Source organism: Pungitius pungitius, chromosome 11 (genome assembly GCF_949316345.1).
Source record: "Pungitius pungitius chromosome 11, fPunPun2.1, whole genome shotgun sequence".
Classification (NCBI taxonomy): Eukaryota; Metazoa; Chordata; class Actinopteri; order Perciformes; family Gasterosteidae; genus Pungitius; species Pungitius pungitius.
The window spans coordinates 9,842,681-9,868,485 of record NC_084910.1 but is presented as its reverse complement, the minus strand read 5'-3'; the positions used below and the strand labels follow the sequence as shown (position 1 = coordinate 9,868,485).

Below are 25,805 nucleotides of genomic sequence, written 5' to 3'. Positions count from 1 at the left end.
TTTACTGTTGATTATCATGAAATAAGAAAGGAATGGAAAAATGAGACAAAGTTGGCAACTATAGAGACGATGAGACTTTCACAGAACCGATTCCACTTTTTATTTCAGTGAGTTCTTTTTCCCCACAGATTTCCAGCAATAAATTGGCTTTGCTCACTCAGACGATCCCAAAGGACATCGGGCCTCCATCTGCTGCCGTTATATCATTTGTCCTTATACATCAAGCTAAAGAGGATCATCATTTTGAACACAATATTGTCCTGGAGGAGACGGATTTCACGCAGTGCAGACTTATTTGATAAAGAGATTACTTAGGGATAGTTTATCTTACTACTATATAATAAATATAACAATATTGCAGTGTCAGTGAAGATATACTCACAGAAAAGTTCCCAGAGAGACAGATACGCAACAATAGTCTCTGGCTGGAATCAAATGGTTACCGGTTCTTATTGACTCAGCCTTTGACCATCGGTCCAATCAGTATTTGTAATTTGTGTGTAAGCTGAAAAATGTGTCTATTGCTATCTAGTGCTATTAAATGAGTCTAGTATTAAATCTCACATTAGAGCTGGTCTAGTTTAGTTATATTAGATTCAACAAATGAAAGCATTTCACCAAAGGCTGTCTAGAAAAAGTAACTTTTACGCTAACTTTCTTTTCTCCTCAATTTCTTCCATTATAATGACCAGGCTTTATTTCTCCTTACTTCGTAAAAGGTATTTGATATTAACAGAATGGAGCACCAAAAAGAAAATGATCCGGAGGAGCATATCCTCCATATGTGTCCAGGGAATTTCAAATCAAATGTGTCCAGGGAATTTCAGATTTGAAAATATAATAAATAATTTAGTATTCCTTGTATCAACAGAGGGACGAACTCTGTTACTGTGATGATGCAAGAGAGAACCAGCCTTCCTCTGCATCTGCAGACATATATTCAGCTGTATGTAGAGTGTTAGTGTCTAAACTGTGTCAAAAACCCATTTCCCTCTCTAGTTCCTCCTCTTCAGCCACATCCTGTTGTGCATTGAACAAAGGCGCCCACTTAGCTCTGATATACGACGGTCGACCAGAACAGAGCCCCGGGTTTAACTCTCTGACGTCAGGAACTGAGGAGCTCTATCTCCTGCTAATGACCCCCCACCCCTCTTTTTCTCTCCCCTCATCGGCTCTGACTCCTTCCTTCATCGCTTCTAGTCAGATCGAAGGTGAGAGCCACAGGGAGCGCTCTATGATGAGACACCGCCCCTCCGTGTTCCTCCTCACTGAAAACATTAATGAAGCTCTGGTAAACAGACATTTATCCACACAGACGTTTGAAAATGATAAAGTGCACAGAAATGTGTTGTTGGTCCTCATAAAACGTCTCTTGGAAAATAAATGCATCGTGATCATGGTTTGTCCTTGTCGACGTGCGCAGTGTTGATAAAGTTGATTCAAATCCAAGATGGCGACGCCTATGGCGAAGACGTGATCCAAAGAAACGGCTCGATTAGACGGCATTTCATATTTGACTTTCATATCATCGACTGTTGGATTAATGTCCCTTCGACCATAACACTTAAATAAACCAGGAAACACAACGGTAGGCAATTTCAAAAAGGCGTTTCTTGTAAATGTAACGTTAAATCTTCCATCGTGATCCGACCAGCAGACAGAATAAGCAGTCAACCAGGAAAAAAGTCATTTACATTTAACCCCATGGCAACGCTACAAGTATAACTTGTATTTTTAACCAACTGGGAACCAGCTGCTCTGCTGTGGACAACTAGCATGCAGCTTTATAATGTCATGCTAGCCCATCGTAGTTTCCCAGACATGGTCCCTCTGTGTATACACAGAGCGCGCTGAGGACCCCAGCCATGCTGACCAATGGGGACAGACTGGATTCAAGGTTAATCACGTGTGTTTGTCAACATGTGTGTACTATCCGATGTGAAACAATAAGAGTAGTTAAAATACCCGACAACTCCTTTTAGATGGGACTGACCAGTCTGCAGAAGTAGGCAACAACATTTCACTATTCATAATCGTGATTCAGAGGTAAACATTGATTGTAATAGAAGTGTAATAGAAGACATTATATTTTTTACTAAATATTTTTGTATTCATTTATTCAGTTAAGATTATTGGTCATTTAAGGTGTTATTTATTAAAGTGGTGCAACTATGAATTATTTTAATCCGTTAATCAGTTAATTGCTTTTTTATTTCCACGTGGTCGTTAAATTGTCCAGAATTTGTGTCTATATCAGTTTATATAAATTACACTTCAAAAAAACAGACTATACCAGCAAATACTTTTGAAGAATTAGGTTTAATTCGGAAGAATTAGGTATTTTCACATTTTTCGAGATCAATCTGTAAAATTGCCATTTTTGCACAGGACTTTATGATCACCCAACTGCAGGCACAAATATAATACCTGAGCTTCTTCCACAACTTTTACAAGCCAAACCACATTTCAGTTGGTGCCCCAAAAAGCTGAAGCGTGACACCATAATTGGAATAAGATAATATAGATGTTCAGAGAAAGACGTCCTCTATTATAGTGAACTAACGTCTTTACGGGAGAAACACGAAAGGATGAGCTAAGTCACCATAGAAACATTTTCACTGTTTTTCTCGGCTTAGCCCCCTCACTTGCACCTTTTAGAGATGCACACAACCTTGAGTGCTCAGCTTCAGCCTGAGGGAGGAGCGTTTGCTGCTGCAATGCTCTGGTTATACTCCAGAGAATTTAGTGAAAAACACATTAGCCCAAGCCAGATGGTGGCGGAGAGGAGGGTGCTCAGTCCACCAGAATAATAAAAAGTTATCCTGCTAAAGCTCTGTCCATCATGGTCAGTAAATCCTTGTCTGATTCTTGTTAAATAATGTGGAGAACTTCAGTTTCAAGCTAAGTGAATTAAAGAGCTGACTTAGATGAACAAACAATCCTCCTTTTTATTTACCTTTATTCCATCTTTACCTCTGGAACCACAGCGTACAGACAATCACTTATCTAACATCTATGGAGCTGTCTGAGATTCAGATGCATCACTGCTGGGAACATATTCTCTTGACTGGTCAGGTTTACAGCAGTTGACTTGTTACCTTGGAAACACATTTAGGTCAAATATTTTCATTCTAACATGCAGTTGACTGTTGCTAATTTTGTGTGTTGCTGTGCTGATTTGAACTTCGCTGTCATAGCAGGGTAGACACAAACATGCTGTGGAAGCAGCAACTTCCATGCAGGTGATTTCCTGAGGCTGTCGAAGCCTTTCATATCCTGAAATGCAAAAAGTATCTAAACATGCGAATTTGAAGCAGAGAGATGAGTGAATAATCAGTAGATTGAAAATGTCAACCTCACATCTGGGCTGGTAGGCAGTGTAATATGGACAACCTATCCAGAGCCGAGCATAATCGCATCACGCTGAATAAACCTCTCAGGGTCATGCTGTAGTGTGAGTGACGTGATGCAAAGAACAGACTGTGAGAGAAGCTTTTGGTCACTCTGCTCTCAGGTGGATTCACGCAAGCTGCTGAGTCCCGTGAGGTCAGCGCGCATTAACGCTGCTGACTTGATGTGGAGTGTCGTCTTCTTCAGGACATGATTATGGTGATAGTGGTGAATCACAGGGGCCCAGATGTTAGATGCAAACAAGCACATTATTAATTATATGTCAAGAAGTCTATTTAAAAAAAAATCTGTCCAACATCTAATTAACCGTATAATTGTAATTATTGTTGATTCATTTTTTGCTAATAGACTAAGTGTTTTAGATATGTGATGATTTTAAATGAATTCCCCATTGGTTCTGCATTGTAGGTGTCGGAGCCATGCAGGTGTCAGTGAGAAGGCTGGCTCTGGGCCCGCTGGCTGTTTCCCGGTTCGGCCACCTCATGCGCCCAGTAGTCTGCCTCTGGTCCCACAGAACCCGGAACCTGTTCAGTGAGACGGGAGTGTGGGAGACTGCTTATAAAACGGACACCCGACTCAGACTGGAAGAATGGTGGCAACCACGAATTATGGCACAGTGCCGGAACGACGCGCTGGAGGAGGTCAGTGGGCCTTTGCTTTTGTTTCCTGCAGTCTTTAGTCTGGTGACAGAAGTAAGATGCCAAATGGATGACAGTCATGGTCTGATACACTAGTTATGTGTTGTGGGTCTGTGTGTTTAGACATCATGTAGTGGCTTCAGAAACCTGGATGATTCGTAATCTCTTAACTGGAGGAATTCTCTGATAAAAACCTGAATAATCTTGTTTCATCAAGCCCCCTCCCAGTTCATGTCATTTTCTAAAAAAAAACTTGAATTGAAATCATGACGTCCAGTTGATAATTATTTAAAGGTTTTGTATTTTCAAAGCTTCATCAACTGCTCATTTTTCATACATCAAAAAAATCCTGGAAAATATTAGTCAAGATTTAATCATATTCATCATCACTGGTTCGGCACAAGCGGCCGCCGACGCTGTTGAGCGAGTGAAATGAATGCGCTCGGGATTACTTGACTGGAAACACCTTCAGCCTTTTCCTTCAAGAGGAAACACAGAATAGGTCATTAAGCGTACCCGGCTATAACTGGCGCTGGCCCCTTGCAGCTCGTCTCCGTCACCGAGCCCGGGCTGATTATATATCCTAATGGTTGGACCGTGCGGATGTCTGGGACACACCGACATTGATGAAGTGCATTTGTGACAGCCCTGGTCCCTAATTAATTTTATTGGGGAATTCAAGACTTGGGTTTCCTGTAGTCGTGCACAGCCGGGTGTAACTATGCAGCACTCACTGTGTTGCCAGGGTCAAAGTGTCATGACTGTAAATTAGGAATAATCAGCTCTAAGTCCAGCAGCGCTTTCGCTCTGTGTGCCTCAAGCTATTATTGTCCTCGTTATTGAGGTTTCTCAGGATTTGAAAAATCTATTCCACAGCTCATGAGGTTTTCTTACAGCTCTGATTTGGTTTTCCCAGAGTTCCAAGAAGAAGAAGTTTTACGTCCTCTCCATGTTCCCGTACCCATCAGGCCGACTGCACATGGGACACGTGCGAGTTTATACCATCAGTGACACTATCGGACACTTCCAGAGAATGAGAGGCCATCAGGTACGTCCGCTCCCAGTAAACGGGTTTGTCATCATTTCCTATTCCATCTTCGGCGAAACGAGCAACTTGAAGTCACCCCGCACTAGTATTACACATACAACAAAAATTGTATTTTTAGTTAAGTGCTTAGAGTTGAAGATAAATGAGTTGAAGGCTCTTTTGATGGAAATCAATTTCACTCATCACAGTTAAAAACAGGATAGAGAGAAGTTATAAGTTCTAAAGAGGTAAGTCATAAAATGACAGCAGGATTCCATTTAGCTGCTTTAGTTTCAGGGTCCTGGTAGTTTTCCATCAAGTCTACTTTAAACTCTTTTGCACTTTTTAAAAAACAGCTCATTCATGCTACTTTTGATAAGTAGAATGATACTTACCAAACTCTGTTATGTTCATCGCCTGCCTTTTCCTCATTCTTTTTAAATGTTTAATCACTGCACAACCTCTTCTTTTTCTGACTTATACAAATCATTGTCTAAATCTCAACAAACTGAGTCTAGTTGTGTCATCCACAAACGTGACAAGATGTATGTGTTATGTCAGCGTTTCCTACACGCTACGGAAAAGTATCAAAACCCACAGAATTATATTTTGCTATTTTACTAATGAAGTTTTATAGTTAACTCTCCTGTTCTGGAGCTCCCTGGCGTCACCCTGGTTGAGGTTTGCTGTCAGTGGACGGCCCCACGCCGCCCCTGACTTTGTTCACGTTAGAAGAATTTTTTTTCCCAGACAAATGGTGTAAATTGCCCACATTTATGTACTTGCCCTCATGTATGTAATTTGATTTGTCTTTCATCTCAAAAAGACACACACACACACGTCTCCCATACCCTGACTATATGATGCTTTTTATCTCACTGTTTTATCGTCCTCCTGTCGTTATGTCTATGATTTGTCTCTAGAAAACCACAGATATATTACAGGTCAGCAGCTTTAATATATCTTCCCCTCTCCAAGAGTCCCTTTCTTCCCAAAATCACAATGGATGTGTCTTCCTCAGAAGCACCTTGGGGAGCATAGTTTAGATGTTGGCTGATCCCATGATGTTACAGATGAACCGCTGTTGTGTACTGGAACTTCTTCATGTAGACGTGATGGAGTTTGCTGTATTAGGTACATAACATTATACAGTATTGACTGATCTGATATTACTTTCTTTTAATTAATTTTGGCTTTAAAATTCGATAATAAAAAAATAAAAAATTGTGCAAGTTGTAGCTTGATTATCCACTATTTAGATTTTTCATTAAGCTGACTTTTGTCCTTAGGTTTTCTGTGATTTTTCTCAGATTGTATGGCACCAAGGATCTATTGAACCAGTTTTAAATTAATATATAGATAGACTTTCCAAGTTCTTGTAAATTGACAACATGCATCAACAAAGCTTAAACCCACACTCAATTATCTTGCAGTCAATATTCTGCCCTCTGTGTGAGTCCTGGAAACCGCTGCTGTGGATGAAGCTGTAACCAGTGTTCTGTCAGATGGATCACAGCAGACACGCACACACACACACACACACACACACCCCTTTGGACATGATGCCAACAACCTACGATCGGTTCATTTGTCTGTCCTTGTCCTCGCATCATCAATCCCTGTCGTTACTCTGACGAGGAGCTGTTTCTGTGACAAACCGCTGGTTTTTAGATTTTCCCGATGGATTTTCCCTTCTGTTTCTGTCTGGTCCGTCCCTAAGCAGAAACACTTTGCTTCACATGACTGACAACTGCTTCCAGCACAGGAGTGTACTTTTCCTCAGCATCTGTCAGAAAGCAAACCCTGTTCTGCTGTATGCACACATGCTGGTCTGTTCACTCGTTAATTAAGGAAGGCACACGGTCGATTGTCACACTCTGAGGTTGTATCCTGGGCTTTAAAGATATATTGGATTACGGTTAAATAAGAAGCTCACCTGGTGAAAAGTCCCTGCTGGTTTCTGCCTTCCCATGTTGTGAACAGGACAAACTAAATCCCATTTATCTTGTTTCAGTTGAAGGCAGAAATCTGACTTTTTCTTTTGTGTATTTTATGTCCTGCTTCTAATTGAAGGGAAGAAATGATGTGTTTACAAATATGTGTGGCTTGACATCATGAAAGCCACAGATCTACTAGACTGCGGAAAATCTACTAGTATGATTCTTATGGAAAAACTCTTCTTCTAGTCCTTTGCTCTCCTGTTGCTTGAGCACATGGGCTGCTGGGGACAACGGTGCAGAGTTGAACATTATTGCAATTACAAAACTCAGACTCTATTAAAACAGAGACATGCTGGAGCTGCCACAGATGGAGTGTTGCTTCTAGCTGAAGCTGCGTGGGTGGACACATGCATGGAGCCGAGTGGCCTCGTATTTCGCAGGGCCAGTCACCAAACACTCCCTGGCCCTGTCGTAGTCAGCGCGAGCATTTTGGAGCTGTGCGTTTTTTTCGTCTCCGTCTCAGCTTGGCGCTGACGGGCTCCACATAACAGCGGACAGATTGTCATAAATGTGCCTAAACTGACTCCCACGTGCATCTTCCAACGCCTCTTGTCACTCAGCCTCTGAAATGTGCGTTCTCTTTGTGTGGACTCAGGGATAAAGTGGAGCTGAAGCTCTCAGCAGCATGTCCAGAACAGCCGGGCACTCATGAGCACTGTCTTACTTTAATGGAGTATTTACACTGAATAAGCACCATAGTAGCGTTTCCATCCTAATGAGGTGAGTGTTTTTCTTACATGCAGTAGGCTAATTTTGGCCTGTGCCTCGCTCTCATTGTGCCCGTGTAGGCACAGTGGTGCTGAGCCTTATACCATTCAGTATTTGTCTTTACAAATGAGGCAGTTACCAAGGATACCATTTAGTCGGTAACATCTGACCCGCTAGAGTTTGTGCGATCATCTTCTCCAGACCTTGACTCGCTTCCCCTTCTTTACTCACGTCGTCCGCTCAGGAGCTTTCATCTGGTTTCTCTATGTGAGCAGAAACACACACATACATAGAAAAAGAGCTCAGTGAAAGACTTAGAGGACTTTGACAAGGATACACGTTGAGGAGAGTGGGTGCTGAAAGGCGGCATGGACGCAATAACTGAGCAGGAGAGCAAACAAAGGGAAGATGTGCCGGTAGATTGTAGTGTTGTTTAGGAACATGTGTGTAAAATAGCTCACTAAGTGATCGAAGGCTTGCATGCAAACTTTCCTGGTCTTCCTTTCGAAGCTTAAATCATGTAATGGCTGTAATTACATGGGAATTGCAGTTGGATGCATTAGCTACTAAATGTTATGGAGTTGAGAGATTATCTACGTGTGCTGCAGTCAGAGAAATCTGGAGCTATTTTGCAGAATTATTTACCTCCTTTAATGAAACGTTTAGGTTTTACAATTTTTTTTCTCTTTGTCACTCCAAAGTGAGTGGACGGGATCTATAAGCAGGGAAACAAACACGACGGCTAAGGCCAAGCCTGACCAGACGGTCCCCATCCATCAGCTACAGGGGGGTCAGTTGTTCAGAGGACAGTCGAAAGGACATAAATACATCAAGATAAAGGGAACTGGGGGGGAGTGTAAATCGGGCACACGCTAAGCTAGTTGTAGCCTAAATTATTTGACCAGAATCCTACTTTGAATCTCATTTAAATATGTTCAAATATGAGCCAGATTTTGTGATATCACACTTCCGTCATCAGCAGGCGATGCTCCAAAAGACTACATGAAGCCCCAAGTGTATACGGGGACTTTTCAACAATTTAGGTAGCAGAGCAACATAATAATTAAGTTCTACATTTATAGGTTCTGTACTTTTCGGGTTAAGGAGTACCTACCTTGTCTGTAAACATGTGTGCAATGTCCAGTCAGTCAGTCTTTATAAAGGGTTATTCTGTTGCACATTTGATGATTAATTCTATAAAATATCCAAAATAGTGATTATCAGTGTAAGTGATTATCAAAATTGTTATGTTTATTTGAACAATTTCCCCACTAATACAAAGCAACATCTGCAGGTGTTAAATCCAATGGGTTGGGATGCTTTTGGACTCCCAGCTGAAAACGCGGCCATAGAGAGAGGACTCGACCCAGAGGAATGGACTAAAAGGTGAATGAATCACCACATGCCTTCCTCAGATTGTTCATGTTTCATACCAACCACTCCCTGTGTGCTGTCTCCTCAGTAACATCCAGTCCATGCGGGAGCAGCTGGACAGCCTCGGCCTTTGCTTCAACTGGGACCGGGTGAGCAGCAACCCAAGCTGGTCCCTTGCGTTTGGTCTTTTGGTCTTTGGCTGACATGGCTTTTCTTTTTTCCGACAGGAAGTGACCACCTGCCTTCCAGACTACTATAGGTGGACTCAGTATCTTTTTGTCAAGCTCTTTGAAGCAGGACTTGCATATCAGAAAGAGGTAGGGATGGCTTTTGGCTAAAGTGCTTATCCTGGTTTTCTTTTGAAGGGAATAATGTGATTAGTTTAGGTTCAAGATCGCTGACTGTTACAGAAATGATTGAAGCAGCTCGCTCCTTGTAAATGAAAATGTATGAACTTAAAAAGGGAGAGCTTGGTAGAATCCCTTTGATGGTGTCTAATCAAATGGGACAACCTTGACATAAACCCTTGGACCCACAATTAAATCGATTTCCCTCTGTTTGTGAGTGGTTTCATTTAAATTTGTGCTTTTATCTTATCCAGGCTATGGTGAACTGGGACCCTGTCGATCAGACAGTGCTGGCCGACGAGCAGGTGGATGAAAATGGCTGCTCCTGGAGGTCTGGTGCCCCGGTGGAGCAGAAGCTGCTCACACAATGGTTCATCAAGACTACAAACTATGCCAAGGTACTGCTTTGGTGTGTGTGTGTGTGTGTGAGTGAGTGAGAGAAAGAGAGAGCCTGAATGGTTGGCCAGCAGCTTCATGAGGGCCAAAACGAGCAGCGGACCCCTCTGATAACAATCATGGCTGATACTTACAGTAGGACCAGCAATCAGACCCCTGGGCGAGTCTCCAGACCAAGTAGAGACCAGCGGAGTCTGAGTGATGTCTCCAGGCGGCCTGGACGGCTGAGGAGAAGCTCCACCTTTGCTGCGCCGCACAGTCCTGCTGCCAGAGTGGAGGCTTTTCTCTGTTGATAAACATTCTGGTAGAATTGTATATTATTTTTGTCTCTACGGCTGATTATTTAATTATTATTAGAATTTTTTTATAGCAGACTTGGATGAAACAATAAAAAAACATCAAAATTTCCTGAAGCCAAAGGGAACATTTTCCAATGTTATGTTTGGTCTGTCAGTCAAAAGACATTCAGTTTCCATTAATATAAATCTGAATAAAAGCAGCAAATGGTTATATTTGAGGACAGATGTTTCTGCTTCTTTGTTCAATCAAATCACTCACAGTAGTCTCGGCTCTACTCGTTTCAAGTCAAACGGATCCTATGAGAAAGAAAGGCAGAGCCAGGTGTGGTGTGAGCAGCACGTGTCATACTGTTCTGGAATAACAGAGACCAAAGCCTGCCCAGTAGGTGTGAAATCTATCTTAAAAACCTCCTCTGCGCTTTGGGTTTTGTTAAAATCCCCTCCCAATTTTGATTAAAACATCAATTCGGCGACCGGTTCCTGGCCGCGGCGCTGAGGTCGACCAGGCTTGTCCATGTCGGAGAGGAGGCGGAATCAGCCTACCGTCACAATGTGTTGCATGCATTTCTAATTTTTTCTGACGAAGAGAGAAGTGGGAAGAAAGGAAGGAAGGAAGAGGAAGGTGTTAGAGAAAAGAAGTGAGAGAGACAGATGGAGCGAAAGGAGGGCGGCGTGAATTGGCGGCGGGTTGTAATTGGATCGATTTCCCCGTGTGCGCTCCTCGGCTCGCCCGTACACGTGTTTGACTCAGTTAGACAACATTAACTTCAGACAATATTTATTCAATTGTCAGGTTGTTCTACGTTCCACGGACAGTTTCCTCCTACATGGTAACCATGTCGGTGGCTCCAGGACACAGGTGACTGCATATTATTACTAAGATGGATTTAATTTATTTTCTGGAAGTGGAGCATGCAGGATGCAAAACGATCCCGTTTTCAATTTCATGCGCAATCGCACTTGTTGCTCTCATGTAAACATGCTGCTTCTCCATTACACTGCCCTTCCCTTTCATCTAAATGAATTACAAACGGATAAGTTATTGTCTGGTTTCTCAAATTTGAGCGTAGCAACTTTTGACTTTCAGGTGGACAACTCAATACCCTGAACCTTTTGTGACGATGCATTGTGTCATTATTGTCATTTTACTAGGTCTCTCTCTCTCTCTCTCTCTCTCTCTCTCTCTCTCTCACACACACAGTAACACACGTGCAAACATACACCAAAGCCTTGGTTATTCCTATACCATCCCCTTTTCTCTCATGCTTTTCTTGGTTGCCATGGAGACTCCTGTCCTTGCTGTACGTCTTTCAGTAACTCCTGCATCTGTGCCAGAGTATATTTTACTGCCTCTCTTTTAGAGCCTCTATTAGTTTGTCATTGCGCTCCGGTTTTTATGGCTGGTAATGTTTTAGTTTTGCTACGTCTCTTTCATGCTGACACTGATTCTCTTTTTTAATGCCGCTCTGCAGCAAATCCATGACGGAAACGCTCTATGGCCGTGCTATACACAGCGTTTAGGTTTCTATTGATATTGCCGTGATGAGGTGCTGCATGCCGAGCGGCACAGTAAGGGGGATTTGGGGTGATGGATTGTGACAGACAGGGAAGAAAATGGAGAGCATTTGAACATCTCCGGCCTCAGCCCAGCTGTGGCTTTTTGACCTGAGCCTTGTTGATATGCATAGCTTCTTTTAATCATACACCACAAGTGTTGTTGTGTATCTGTCAGTGTGTGCACTTTAAAGACGATTGCATGGTGATATCAAAGAAAGTAGGGGATTGGAGGTCAGGATTTTTGAAAATCCCTCTTTGTCTGCATAATGTGACCCGGTCGGCTCTGCTGCTTTGCCAAAATTAATTGGCCAGGACTTGAAAGGGGCCATATTGAGTTGAATGTCAGTTGTACTATTCCAGACGACTCTCTCACCCTTCAAAAATGTTCTGTTTTCCACAGTCAAGTAGAAAATGTGCCCTTTACTTAACTCGTACAAAGAAGTAAAGTTGTGAGTTAATATGTCTCGCTTCCTCCAGCCTCTCCTGGACTCCCTGGTAGACCTTCCAGAATGGTATGGTGTCAAAGCCATGCAGGAAAACTGGATTGGAGAGTGTACCGGCTGCTACTTTGATTTCAAGCTCAAGGTGAATCTCAGCTCCCTTCCCCCTTCTCACATTTTATTCATTCTTCATTCTCACTTCCTTCCAATCTCTCAACCTTTTCCCACCCCCTTTCCCAGCCTCGGTTTCCCATCTCTTTGTCCCAAAGCATTGATTGCTTCTGTTATTTCGGATTCCTCTGTTTATTTATGTATTCCTCTTGCAAATTATGCACCCAAACATCCAAAAAAAGTGACAAAGTCAGCGCGGGGCTGTTTACCCCATCAGATGATGTCATGCATTAGTTTCTTTGGGTTTTCCAAAAGCCATATTAACAGTTCTTCACACGTCTGTCATTTTGCAAAAAGCCCAATGAGAGACCCATGAGCACCCTAATTAAAGTACAGGACTCCTTGAAAACGACAGAAAGATGGTTATTCAATTGAGTGCCTCATTTATAGAGGAAAGTCTGTGAGAAGATGTAAGAGTGTTTTTTTGTGTCTGTCTTTAGGCGTATTAGAGGGTGTTTCTCTGGCTGAATGCTTAATTAAAGTTAAAACCAGGGGCCATTAAGTTAATTGGATGGCTCCTTGTCTCATATTACATCATCATACGTTGTCACAGGAACTCTGCACTGAATTATCTCTCCGGAGGGCTGAAGATATGTATCAGTATCTCTTCTGCAACATGACATATACTCATTACCCAGAACACCCTAGAATGAGTATGTCATCTATAAATAATTATACGATTAAAGACATTGTAGCTCCATTATGTATCTAAGACGCACGTCATATTTTGCACATTAAGGCTCTATCCGTATCATATAATTCGGTTATAATTTATTCTTTGAAAAATACTCTTCACAAGGTAACGAAGAACACTATTGATGTCTTGAATCACCGTTGCTACATCTGATCTACAAAAAACCAAGACCACAACAAAGCTAAATGCGCTGTGTGGCTGTAGCTTCATGGTCACTCTCTTCGGGGGCAACACCCAATCAGCATACAGGGAGACCAAGTCACGTTCCTCCCTTGCTGCAGCGCACACGATCAAGTTCAAAGCATTGCCATAAATGAAAAGTGTTGTCATCCATAGAAGCATGTCCTTCATTATTACGTAAAATTAGAGGGATATTAGCAACATCAGTTTAGCCAATAGTACACTAGCAGTGTTATCCGCATGCCAGGTTGTCTCCTCTGTGAAGCCACGCCTCTGCCTCTGATTGGCTAGAGCCAGTCTTCATTGCAGAAACTGTTGTATGTATTGCTGATGCACATGATTGATGGATGGTTGCAAGGGTTGAATATTTGAACATTATTTCAAATGTTACTTTTCTTCATTATCTAAATGATTAGAGTCTCTTATTACAATTCAGTATTTAGTATTCAGTAGTACAAACAATGCTTCTTTACCAACAATTGTAGACTGGTATATATTTGAAGCTACTGAATCCCATCGTGTAATGTGTTTAACACCTATGCTCCCCCTCACTAAATTGTCCTGTGTGCATCTGCAACGGAGAGGTACCCACACTGCGTCTTATCTCCCAGGTGAGCGGGGAGGAGTCGGGGGAGACTCTTTCGGCCTACTGCTCCGCCCCGGAGACGGTGTTTGGAGCGGCTTACGTGGCCATCCTGCCCTCCCACCGGCTGCTGCACGGCAGAAGCTCCGTGCGTTTGGCTTTGGAGGAAGCCTTTCAGCCAGGCAAAGGTGAGCACCTCTAACCTAAGAACCGGGGGGGAGCGGGGGTCACATTTGGATTTTTCAGCAGCATAATTCATTGATTTTTTTCATCACACAAAAAATTGCAAACAATTCATTAACTTCTGAAGAAGGAACATTTCTTTCGGGGCAATCGATGATGTGACCAGATGTAAGTGGTGAATGATGATGTAACGAGCTTCCCTCACTCTCCACCCTCTGTGACTGTGATCTGCTCTCCAGACTGCCTCACAGAAGTCACTGCTAAGAACCTGTTTACCGGCATCGAGGTTCCCCTGGTCATATCCCGCGAGGAGGCGTTTGATGGCCATCTGGAATCTGTGATTGGTGAGTTATTAGTGTGCACGTGTGTAGGTGGGGTTTGAGAATCACAGAGTGAAAAGATGCTGCCTTAAACATCAAACTAGCACTTTTAACATGGCCACTTTTACAATATGTCTTTACCATTCAGTGTTGGTCTCTCAGAGGGGAGGTGGAGCCCAGCGGATTGTTAACAAATAGTCGTATCACATCACACTTAGAGTTATTCATTATTTATATTATATTTGTATTGTGCATATTTTCGTTACATGTTGGTGCTGCATCTCTTTCTGACAGGTGTCCCAGACTGTAGTGAGGAGGATCTTTCTTTGGCCAGAGCTCTGAATCTGAGGTGCACGACTGTGCTGACGAGTGATGAAGACGGGAAGCAAACGCTGATCAACTCTGATGAGGTCTGTACTGTTCACCTCAACATTGATTTAAAATGACATGCTCGCATTTTCTACCTCTCTAGCACAGCTTCTCTCCATGACTTTAACAACTTAACGCTACTGTTTCTTTTTTTTTTCTCTGTAGTTCTCAGGCCTGACCAGAGAGCAGGCATTTGACGCTATTACACAGAAGGCTAGTGAGCAGAAGGTTGGTGGCCACCTTACCAGCTCCAAGCTCAGGGACTGGTTGATATCAAGGCAGAGATACTGGGGAACACCCATCCCCGTAGTGCATTGTGGGTCTTGTGGTCCGGTTGCTGTCCCGGAGGAGGAGTTACCAGTTACGTTACCAAAGATGCCGTCCTTTAAAGGAAAGGGTGCGTCGCCACTGGAGGCTGCTCATGACTGGGTCAACTGCAGGTGTCCCAGGTAAGAACGCGTTTATTTTTATATTTCACTGAAACACAAACCAGTGTTTGGACCTTTCCGAACATGTTGCAATCTGGCAGGAGGGGGTTTGGTTATCAGGCAGCACAAATAGACAACATAGATTAATAAAACCAGGCCACCACCTTGGGCTTTGTGACCTTTTGGCCGTGTCTCGGGTACTTCCTGAGGTTCCCGGGGGGCTCGTCCAATGAGGCACCAGTGTTGTTGTTTAAACCAAATCTCACACTCGGGTGAGATTTTGACACCTGATGGGGGTTTAAACGAGCCCAGCACAGGCTGAGAGGATTGACGGCTTTACGAGAACATACAGCATGGAGAGTGAGCCTGTGAATTTTGTGATTAATAATTTTCATCTAATGAGGTAATGTAATGAGTGGCATCTGAAACAGGAGCAGCATGAGATAATGATGATGATGATGATGATGGTGATGATGGGAGTTACATAAGCCAGCTGTGCCTCGTGCGACACGCAAAATACTGAACATACAGGCACACACATTAACCTTTGGTACTGGATAATTACACTTACACACACACACACAAAGGAGTCATCTCAGTGAATATTTATGAATATGTTCGAGGATGCCTACTCAGCCAACGTCACCCGAGTCCCTCGCTGACATGGGAATTCCTCTCTGAATGAGACTAATCATCTTCGATGCACCATGTTGATTAAAACAAGGGCCCACAGATGTGTTCTTCCCCAAAGCTTCCATAAAGCAGCGGTGATTGATGGCTGTAATCGCCAAGACGCCGTTAACTCCTCAATCCCCATCTCCCCTCCGTCGTCAAGTTTCAGCAGAAATTTGTTCCCTTCACTCATCAACCATGTCCAATTACTGTTTGAGAGGAACTCTGGTGAGCAGGGGGATGGAAGCTGCGTGGCAGAAAAGGAGTTTTATTGGTCCGTGAGTGAGTCACTTTCTGTATGCTCATCTCGTCCACGGCCGTCTGCAGCTCAGCAAATTGGCCCTCCGAATCCCTGCCTCGGCTTAGCCAGACTCGGGAGGTGTGTATGCAAGTGTGTGTTGTTCCACGAATTCCCAGGTAAAGAGAGAATTAGTGCAGCACACACACACATTTGAAAAGCAGATGGAGGACTGTTTTCTATGGGAAGGGTCGTTGCAGAGTGGGCAGCTGCCTCTCCCGGCTCATCTGTTTGAGAGCCTTTTGGCTTTTTCTGGCTCGTCCTGCAAACACACATTCAGGGTTGCATGTTGCTTCATGTAAAGTCACCTACTGTTGTTGTTGTTGGGCTTTTTTCATGGCTTAAAGAGGGGCCGTCTTCAGAGAGAGCATCTCTGTGTTGGCTAATTTCATCTGCAGTAGTCAAACTCTGTAGCCCCTTTCATCCTGCCTATCTAATGACCACATCTGGCTTCTGATTAGCCAATGTTGTGTGAGAGAAGAGGGAAAATTGGCAGGTTTTTTTGGTATTTTTTACAACTTTTGGGACAATTCCAGTTTTCTGATCTTTTGTTATATTGCTGGGTTTTTATTGTATGCGATAACACCTGACTTTCAAGAATTCACCTTGCTACAACTTAGTCTTGTTGCTAGGCAACCTTCAGCTCATACCTCCTCATCAGTGCCTTTTTATAGCCTGGTATGGTAGGTGGTTCGAGTGGTGTGTGTCTGCGTTAGTGAGTGTGGTATTAACAAAAATGTAAGTGCCCGTGTAACAGAGATATCCCATAAGGTCCAGGATACGATACCTGCTCGATTGCACTCACTAAAGCTCAGAGCTTTGCTTCTGTTTATCTTTCTAAGACACTGATTTCAACCCCATGGAGACTCATTATAAAATAAAAAACCAGGTGCTTTCCCCGTTTCATTGCTTGCTTTAAAGCTGAACAAAAAACAAAAGAAATCTCTCTTTTCTACGTATTCCTTCAAAATGTCCTCTCCTCCATCGTCAAAGGGATGTTGGCAGATTACGCATCCAAGTGCTGATTGTCTTGGATGGAGTGAGGCACGAAGTGGCATTTCCAACACAAATGCATGATCCTGTGTTCTGCCTGCCAGTTCGCTCCCTGTTAGCACAGCCGGTTAGTCAGGGCACAGCGACGGTGCTTGGGTGGCGGTCTGGCCTCTGCAGGGAAATGACCCCCCCCCCCCAACGTCCAGATGAAGCCAGCCTCATGCATACAGAGATCATTCAAATTCCTTGGGCTAATTTTGATTTTTGTGCTGCCTCTGCTGTCTTTCTTTGTCTCAGATGTAAAGGCCCAGCGAGGAGAGAGACGGACACCATGGACACCTTTGTGGACTCCGCCTGGTATTACCTGCGCTACACGGACCCTCATAACCCAGACAGGTATTTCAGTTTCAGATGCACACACACTTGCAGATGTTTGCCAGCATTGACAGATTTTAGCCCAAATTGCAGGGATCTTAATTAGACTCTCTTTGTTGTTCAAATGAAAATGAAAAGAATAGAAGGCTTTCTTCTGCAGTGGGTGGATCTGCCTATCTATGTTTAGATATTTAAAGAAAACTCCCTCCGATATCAGTAGAAACTTCTCTCTCTGTCTCACACACACACACACACACTTCACCCCATGCACACGTTGATGTTGGCGTTATTCTTCAGTTGTTCTTGAGTGCATAATTATGCCCACTTCCTTGTTTAAGACCTGCATATACTGCCCGTGTACACTCACAAAGTCCCACACGCAAACACAGATACTTTCCTGGAACTTGCATTCCCTGCCAATACAGATTATAGAGCCATAGCTGCCGTGGACCTGCCGGGATCGGGGCAATACCCTGAGCTCAACAAAAGGGATTAATTTCCCCGTGCACTGACCTTGCTGAAAAGCTGCTTTAAGGGGAGGGTGACCGCTCTCCCCATCAAATTTCTTAGCAGCACAGATTACGGTGCAACAGAAAAGGCAATTACACCATTTGTGCATTTCAGTTCGCCTGCTGGACCTCGCGTGCCTAATGTACACAAGGGGAAGCGATGAAAGTAAGAAGCGAGAGATCTTGAAAGCTTTGGGTAAGAGGTAGAAAGTAGGAAAAGGGTGAATTATATCATAACCTTTTTACGTGTTATCCTTCAACACCATCAGCCAGAGAGGGAGGGAGAGCGAGAGGCAGAGAACAGCGGAGGAGAGTAATGACTGGTGTGAAAGGTGACATGGAGGGATAGAAGGGAGCCCTCAAAAAGTATCATGAGGTGAAATCTCTGCCGCCACTGACCACCATGCAAGTCAGGCTCAACACATCTGCTCAAAATCTGAACGAAAATCCAGTTTCAGATATTTTTTCACCACAAATACTATACTGTTTCGAGGAAGCCTTCATGGCCACATTTAAAACGCACATTAATCAACTAGATTATTTTTGTTATGTAGCCAGTGAGATAAGAGGAAGCTTCAGGATGCTTCTGTTCGCTTCATCCCTGGATCCTGGTGCGTCAGATTCAGCCTGCCCCCTAGAGGAAGTGGGTGTTTGTGTGGAAAATGCACAAAAAAACTAGAGCTGTGTGACCAAATGTTGAAGAGTATGTTGACAAACTTTAAATCAACAAACCGTAGTGTTTTTTTCATCACCTTTCAAGCCAAATTTTATAAAAAGCTGTCCAATGTATAATCTGTAGTTGGTACGCGCAGTGTGGATAATTCAAGAGAACGACATTTACTTGAACTTCCAACAAAGTGAATAAAACCGTCAGTGAATGCATTTTTGTCTTTGTCTTTTTAAGCTTTTGTTGTTAACAAATCTCTAATTACTGTAAACTCAGCGGGAAGCTTGCCAACACACCTCCCCCCACCTCCTCCTCTTTCCCCCCAGGCCCTTTGAGCGCCACCTAGCTGATCGCTGGCTGCCTGTGGACGTGTACATCGGAGGGAAGGAGCACGCTGTCATGCACTTGTACTACGCTCGCTTCCTCTGTCACTTCTGCAAGGATCAGGGTCTCGTCGCTCACAGGTACAATACACTTTGCTTTATCTGCCTTCCCTTGGGCTCCATCATGGGTGTATGTTCATTGATCCTCCTCCTGTCTTTTTAGGGAGCCTTTTTGGAAGCTGCTGGTCCAGGGTCTGATCAAGGGCCAGACTTTTAAACTAGCAGACAGCGGCCAGTACCTAAAGAGAGAAGAAATAGACTTCACAGGTAAATCTGTAGGGTGCTTGTTAGTGTGACACATTCACCTTGCTACAACTGTACAACAAAATGACAACAAATGAGCAGTCATGACAACATTTTTGTTTTTCTTATCGTAGTGTGTCGTTCAGTTTATGTCCCTACTGACCCTTTTGTGCTGCAAAAGGTGGCCCCTCTGTGCTTCACCCATTGTTGAGTTTCCATGTTTATTGCCACTTTCACTGGTTACTCTTGTCTAAATTAAACCACAACAAAGACGTAAGATATCTTTTGCCTCTGTGGATGAATAGAAAATGGTGTTGTCTTGATTGCACCTCTCATATTCTTCTTTCTATTGTGTTTCACTCATTGAAATCGAACTGAAGAAAAACACACAAAAAAACCCATTGTGCAGCTACATCTTAACCTTTGACTCCTAATCTCTCTATTCCAGACAAGGAGCCGGTGGTGCATGGCGGTGGCCGTGTTGAGGTGTCATGGGAGAAGATGAGCAAGTCCAAACACAACGGGCTCGACCCCCAGGAGGTGGTGCAGCAGTATGGTGTGGGCACAGTTCGACTCTACACCCTTTACGCCGCACCACCTGAACAGGACATCCTGTGGAATGTCAAGAGTGAGCCGCGATGCCGCCGCACGATTACACCGCCTGTTATTATTTAGCATCATTGGCTCATGTCGCGACAGCATGTTTGGTTTTGTGCGATTTTGAAGTCAGTCCTTGAGCCATTTTGCCCACCATTACGTTATATTTTGGGATGTCTTTCCCTTCCTGCGTCTGTGTGTGTTCACCACCTCAGCGGACGCTCTGCCCGGTGTCCTGCGATGGCAGTGTCGCCTCTGGAATCTGGTGACCAAGCTGAGGGGAGCTCGGCAACTCGGAGACTTCCCCAGCCCCTCCCTGCTAAAAAAGAAAGAGCTGGCAGAGACAAAGAAGATCTGGGAGAGTAAGAACTACACTATTCAAGAGGTATAGTCTCAGACCAGTTGGAATAAATGGCTGAAAATATCAAACTATTGCATTTTTTTACATTTAGATATTGCCTCAGTCATTATTAGTAGGGGTCCGTAATGGGCACACATTATTTTTTCCGTCTTCCTTCAATAGGATGAGTGAATCACACCATTGCAGCTGTCCTTTTGGTCTATTTTGATTTTAATTTAGTTACTATTTTTTGACTGCATTTTTATAACCTGTATTCTTTATATGTATACCTTTTGTATACTGTGCTTGCAGTGTTGCCATGCATTATAAGATGTGTTATTTTCACAGCTGCAAGGTGTTTGAACATTACAGGTAACGTGTCACCTGTTCCACAGCTGCTTGAAAGTTTCAGCCTTTTCATCCAAAGCGTATGCATTGCAACCTGAAACCCCGAGAGGAAAGAAAGAAGCAATCGAAATTGATTTTAAAGGCTCTCCGTCGCCTCTAACTCCTTAAATATCCTCCCTTGGCTGCCAGGGTTGATTCTCTCTCTTTACCCCCCAGGGATGGTCTTTTTAAAAGACCTTTAGCTGTCTCCAATAAGACCCCAAAGCCAAGGCTTTTCTTTGATCTGTCCCTCAAAAAAGCCGCAGTGATCGACCTCCTGCTCCCTTTGGCCTTCCCAAACTGGTTGTTCTTCCCGGAAGGCTAAGCAGGGCGATGTTGACATGCTGTGTGTCTTCAACCAGCTCATATGGTGATAACAGGGGGTCTCCTCCATTGTGTTCTGTTTTTTGAAAGAGAAACATAAAATCTTATATTTCTAATTTCTTCATTAATAGGAAATATATGTAAGGACTTTAATGGAACATAAAGATATATACATAAGACATATCAATGTTTTACAGTGTTGTAAACCTCTTGTTTCAAGTTTAGTTCAAATACAGTATCATGCAATATATGTTGGAACAACGGAGTGAGACAAAAAACTTGTGTCGATTTGTTGGAGGATTAGTGCAGTTATTGAAATGATGGAAAACGGGTTGCCAGATCCGCCAGAACTCCTGAATACTCTTTTTCCAAATGCAGATGCTACGTGACATCTGTAATAAAGGCCGAGCGGGTTGTAGCTTGTGCTTTTCTAGATCATTAATATGAGTCTGCTTCAGACCTGTGTTACCTGTATTTTCAGGTGACCTCTTACTTCACAGAGGACTTCCTGTTCAACGCGGCAATATCTCGTCTGATGGGACTTACCAATATACTGACAGTGAGTTCGCCCTACGGCTCCTTGAAATAAAGATGTCACCTTCATCGTTTGAAGCGCAACAGTTTGGAAATGACATTTTTACGGGTGCGTTTTTCAGAGTGCGACGGTGAAGGTGGTGCAGCACAGCGAGGAGTTTGAGGAAGCTCTGGCTGCGCTGGTTCTGATGATTGCACCCATGACTCCACACCTGGCCTCTGAACTCTGGGCAGGTCGGTGACATTCAAATTATTGAAAAAGAATTCATACTTATAGAGTTACTTTAGACCAGGGGTCCCCAAACTTGTTCCTGTGAGAACCAGATAACTTTTCCCGGGCCGGGGTCAGAAAAAGTGTGCAGTGGGTGCCTAAATGTAAAGATTTATTGTTTTCCAGAAAGCCACATATAACCAAATAATAACAATCCGGGATCTTCACAGAAAAAAAAGTAATATAAGGAAAAAGGAAAATAAATAATTTCACTTAATGAAATAAATAATAACCAAATAATCTTCTCTGGGATCTTTACAGGTGGTAAACACAAGATCAGGCATTTGTGTTGGAAATGCCACTTCGTGCCTCTCCCTCTACCCAAAATTATATTAAAGTCAGGACAATGGCGGGTCGTTGATTGATCCGTCATCAAGAAACCTTTTCTCTACAGAAAGAAAAACATAAGTTATCCTGAGTCATGTTATGGCTCATTAACACAGGCAACCCATTTACTTTCTTCTGTTCTAGTTTCACTTCATATTTTTCTCCCCACCTTTTGGCTGAGTTGGTGTGAGAGCCTCCGCACAATAGCTTTTATATTTTTCTCTCGTCTCTAACAGGTCTTTGTCAGGTACAGAACCCCATGGGCGGGCTTCTCCAGCAGGGAGGAAACGTCCTGCAACAGTCTTGGCCAACAGTGGACCCTGAATACCTGCAGGTCCCTGACTTTGTGCAGCTGTCTGTGCTGGTAAGAGCCAACACAAACACTCGCATCGAACGGTTGTAGCCAGACCGAAGAAACTCTTCTGGCTTTATTTTTAAAGGATTTCTCTCTGCTCTGTGATCATTATTATATACATAACTTCATAAATTGCTGTATTCAGTCACGTTTGATCAGTTTTCACTCAAACTCTCCACCCTGAAGTCTTCAGCCCGCGATTACATTTGTAGTCTATAATTTCCTGGCAAAGTCTATGATTACCCTGTGTGTGTGTGTGTGTGCGTGTGTGTGTGTGTGCGTGTGTGTGTGTGTGCGCGCGTGCATGTGTTCGTGTCCGCAGGTCCCGTGCTATGTTTTAGGCTAAATAGACAAGTGGGTCGTTAAAAGGCAGTAACCGAGCTGCCCGGATTCTCTGACTCGCTGTTACTGTCTCGCTCTCATTTCCTGGGACTTTCTCTCCGCTTGTGAGCTCAATCCCTCAAATAGCGAATGCCGTCGGCTTGGCAGCGTCACTCCGAAAATCCAGCTGTGAGGGAAACGTTGGGATCAGATCTAGGCGTCAGACACGCAAACACTGGATCACGAGTGAAAACACACACATACGTGAATGCACTTAAACACACAGTTCACTTCTGATGTTGATGTTGGTTTTAGTTCAGACTCTCTGTTGTGGGAATCCTCGGCTCTGTGGAGGGAACCTCGATTCCCTCTGTCGTCTAATCACGTACTTGGGTTTGTACTGGAAGGGAGACCAAGGCTTAGGATCTCTCTCACACACACACAAATACACACGCACAGACCAAGACTTTACAACCACTCCCAGAGATCACATCCACCGTGTGCACACTTGCTTCAGAACATTACAGGACTGGGTGCCCTCCCCATACCTACCACTAACTATGTGTTTTAAGGGTTTCCTATATAAATATGGAAGAAGGGGTGGAGCCTGCGATTTTGGGTCCTTCTATTTCAGGAAGGAAGACTTCGGGTAAAGTCTGACATGGCAGAAGTTCTTTCAGATGGTGATTTTGTTAAAAGGGAACAAATAAGAGTCCTATCTATTGCTCTGCTACTTTCTCACCCTCAGATAAACAACAAGGCCTGCGGGACCGTGACTGTGCCTCAGAACGTTTCCAAAGACTGTGAGCGGGTGCAGCAGCTCATCATGGAGAGCCCGTTTGGACAGAAGCTTCTTGGAGACCGCAGCATCAAGAGAGCCATCCTCTCCCCCAGGACGGCCCTCATCAACTTCCTCATCGACGAGTGATATTTGGGCATTCATATTAACTGTCACAAATATGATGTTCAAAATGTTTTTTTATTTATTCTTTGCTGTTTTTAATAAAATACTTGGGATGCAGTTGGATTTCTTGTCTATTTTAAAAACTCCTTCAGCCATTAGGCCCCTGTCTCTTTCAGATCATCCTCCCCTCTCCACTTTCTTAATAATACCAAATGAGCCCGAGCCCCTTTCTCCCTTAGCACCAGATTCAGCGTCGGACCCGGGACCGGAACTTCACACCTCTCCATATCCCATATGCCTAACAACTCAGCAGAGTCGCACAGTCCAGCTCTGCCTCATCCACTGATACTCGTTTGGCCTCTGGAACTGCAACAGCGCTCTCCGAACCCTGTGGCCACCACTAGGTGCTCCTGTCTCAGCGTTGGGTCACCATGAGTCAGACTGAAATGTGTCCATCTGCCCACCCCCACTGGGCCAAACTTTAATGGATTGGTGAGTAAGCGCGTCTTTGATGTGAAGCCCTTGCAGTGCCCACGTTGCCTGTGTCATATTTTCTCTGCTTTCAGAATGAGAACGAAGATGAAGGAATTGGATCTCATTGAAATGTGAGATATGTGTGACAGTTTTGCAAGATCAGCTTCCGTTGGAGGAAGTGCTGTTATTTTTACAGTACAGCTTCTTGCTGATAAGAAAAAGCATGCTGTAACATTACATGAGGTGATAGATTGTCTGTTTATCTTAATATAAATAGGTATGTGAGGAACAAGCAGAACAATTATTGCTTAATCCAATAAGTTTTTCTATATTTCTATGCTTCATCTCTGACAATCAGGTGGCAGTTCTGTGAATTTGATCTTTAGCAGATGCTGCCAGCACAGTGGACAAAGACAAAGATAGAGGGGTATTTTGTATTCTGTCAACTGATTTTTGTGAGCTTTCTTTCACACTGACCGTACGTTCAGAGTAGATTATTGGCCATCCCTTATTTTTTAAATGTATGGCATGATAACTGTTTTACTGCACAGAATATAGTATATTTATGTTACCTCTGGCTTCTAGCCATGGTTATGCTGTTTCCATGGAGATGCATAACCTACATGTTCGAGTTGAAAACGAGTCCCCAGAGAGTAAAATGTGACCGGAAAAAACGCCCGAAAACAGAGGGTTCAGAGGGTTAACGCTTTTTGTCTGCTCTGCAGTTTCCATGACGACTAGGATCATTGAATAGGCAACATAATTCTACTATGACTCAATCTCTCTTGTGACCACGTCGTTGTCTCTCTTACACATGGGATGTACCGCGTGACAGGAAATTCCTTCCCGTAGAAAAACTCTGTATTTTGGGCTGGTGGAATTAAACAGTAGTGGAGTGCACAGCAGTGACCCCCCATGCACCGGTTGAGTCCCTGGGCTGTGCTCTCTATTCTCCCAGGGGGAAGTAACACGACTACTGCTCATTATCTCATTACCTCAATGATGGAAATTTAGTCATCCAATGATCTTTTTTTTCTCTTTGTGAGCTCATATTATCAGCAGATTTTCTCTAGTCCTCTTATTGTTGGGTCGATGAAGCTGAACTCTTGGCATATGTGAAGGCACCGCACTTGCCACAGTTCTTTATTTGTGTACTGCAAATCTCCATAGTAACAGTCATTTTGTTACTGAATGAAAAGGTGAAATGGTGTGCACAATGACTGAGAGTGTCTTCCTGCAGATGAAAGTGCATGGAAGTAGCATGTGTGTGCAGTTATTATTTCCTCCTTAACTCTTATCTTCCACATCTGTTAAATCCATCCATTTCAATCCATCTGTTGTAAAGCGTTTAACTCATAGTGGCTACCTCAAATCTGCAACTTCAATGTTAAAGCCGTATTACCTAAATGGCAACCGCTGCTGAACTATTTATAGTTCACTGAAAATTTGCAATTACAAATGCTTTAATGCAAAATCTTTACTCAGCAGTGAAACAAGATATATGCTGGTGCTGTACTGCATGTTGTACAGATTGTAAAAAACTCAGAGATAGGATTTCATAAACACTTGAGACTTGAAGGCTTTTTGGAGCAACTGTCACGGTTTGGTTCTCCTTCCTGTTTTATTTTGTAGTTTCTTGTCTCTCGTGTCTCTGGGTAACTTCACTTCCTGCCTTGTCTTGTGATTGCCTGATTGTTTCCACCTGT

At 43.4% G+C, this 25,805-nt stretch overlaps 1 protein-coding gene across 4 annotated transcripts; it reads left to right on the top strand.

Annotated features, from left to right (window-relative positions):
• The first annotated feature begins 1,429 nt into the window (after positions 1-1,429).
• On the top strand, positions 1,430-24,217 carry lars2 (leucyl-tRNA synthetase 2, mitochondrial). Of its 4 annotated transcripts, none has more exons than XM_037454624.2 (22): positions 1,430-1,588; positions 3,515-3,609; positions 3,820-4,052; positions 4,966-5,097; positions 9,079-9,170; positions 9,247-9,307; positions 9,386-9,475; positions 9,760-9,903; positions 12,235-12,342; positions 13,854-14,013; positions 14,248-14,352; positions 14,623-14,738; positions 14,863-15,146; positions 17,386-17,484; positions 18,966-19,103; positions 19,186-19,289; positions 19,714-19,893; positions 20,078-20,247; positions 21,395-21,472; positions 21,570-21,681; positions 22,282-22,409; positions 23,470-24,213. In XM_037454624.2, exons 3-22 carry the CDS (start codon positions 3,831-3,833, stop codon positions 23,647-23,649), a joined length of 2,703 nt encoding a protein of 900 aa, XP_037310521.1. In that variant the 5' UTR covers positions 1,430-1,588; positions 3,515-3,609; positions 3,820-3,830; the 3' UTR covers positions 23,650-24,213. The 4 variants fall into 4 exon arrangements, with proteins under 4 accessions (XP_037310521.1, XP_037310519.1, XP_037310520.1 ...); XM_037454622.2 differs by lacking the exon at positions 3,515-3,609 and adding an exon at positions 1,845-1,897; XM_037454623.2 differs by lacking the exon at positions 3,515-3,609 and having other exon boundaries at positions 23,470-24,211.
• The last annotated feature ends 1,588 nt before the right edge of the window (positions 24,218-25,805 follow it).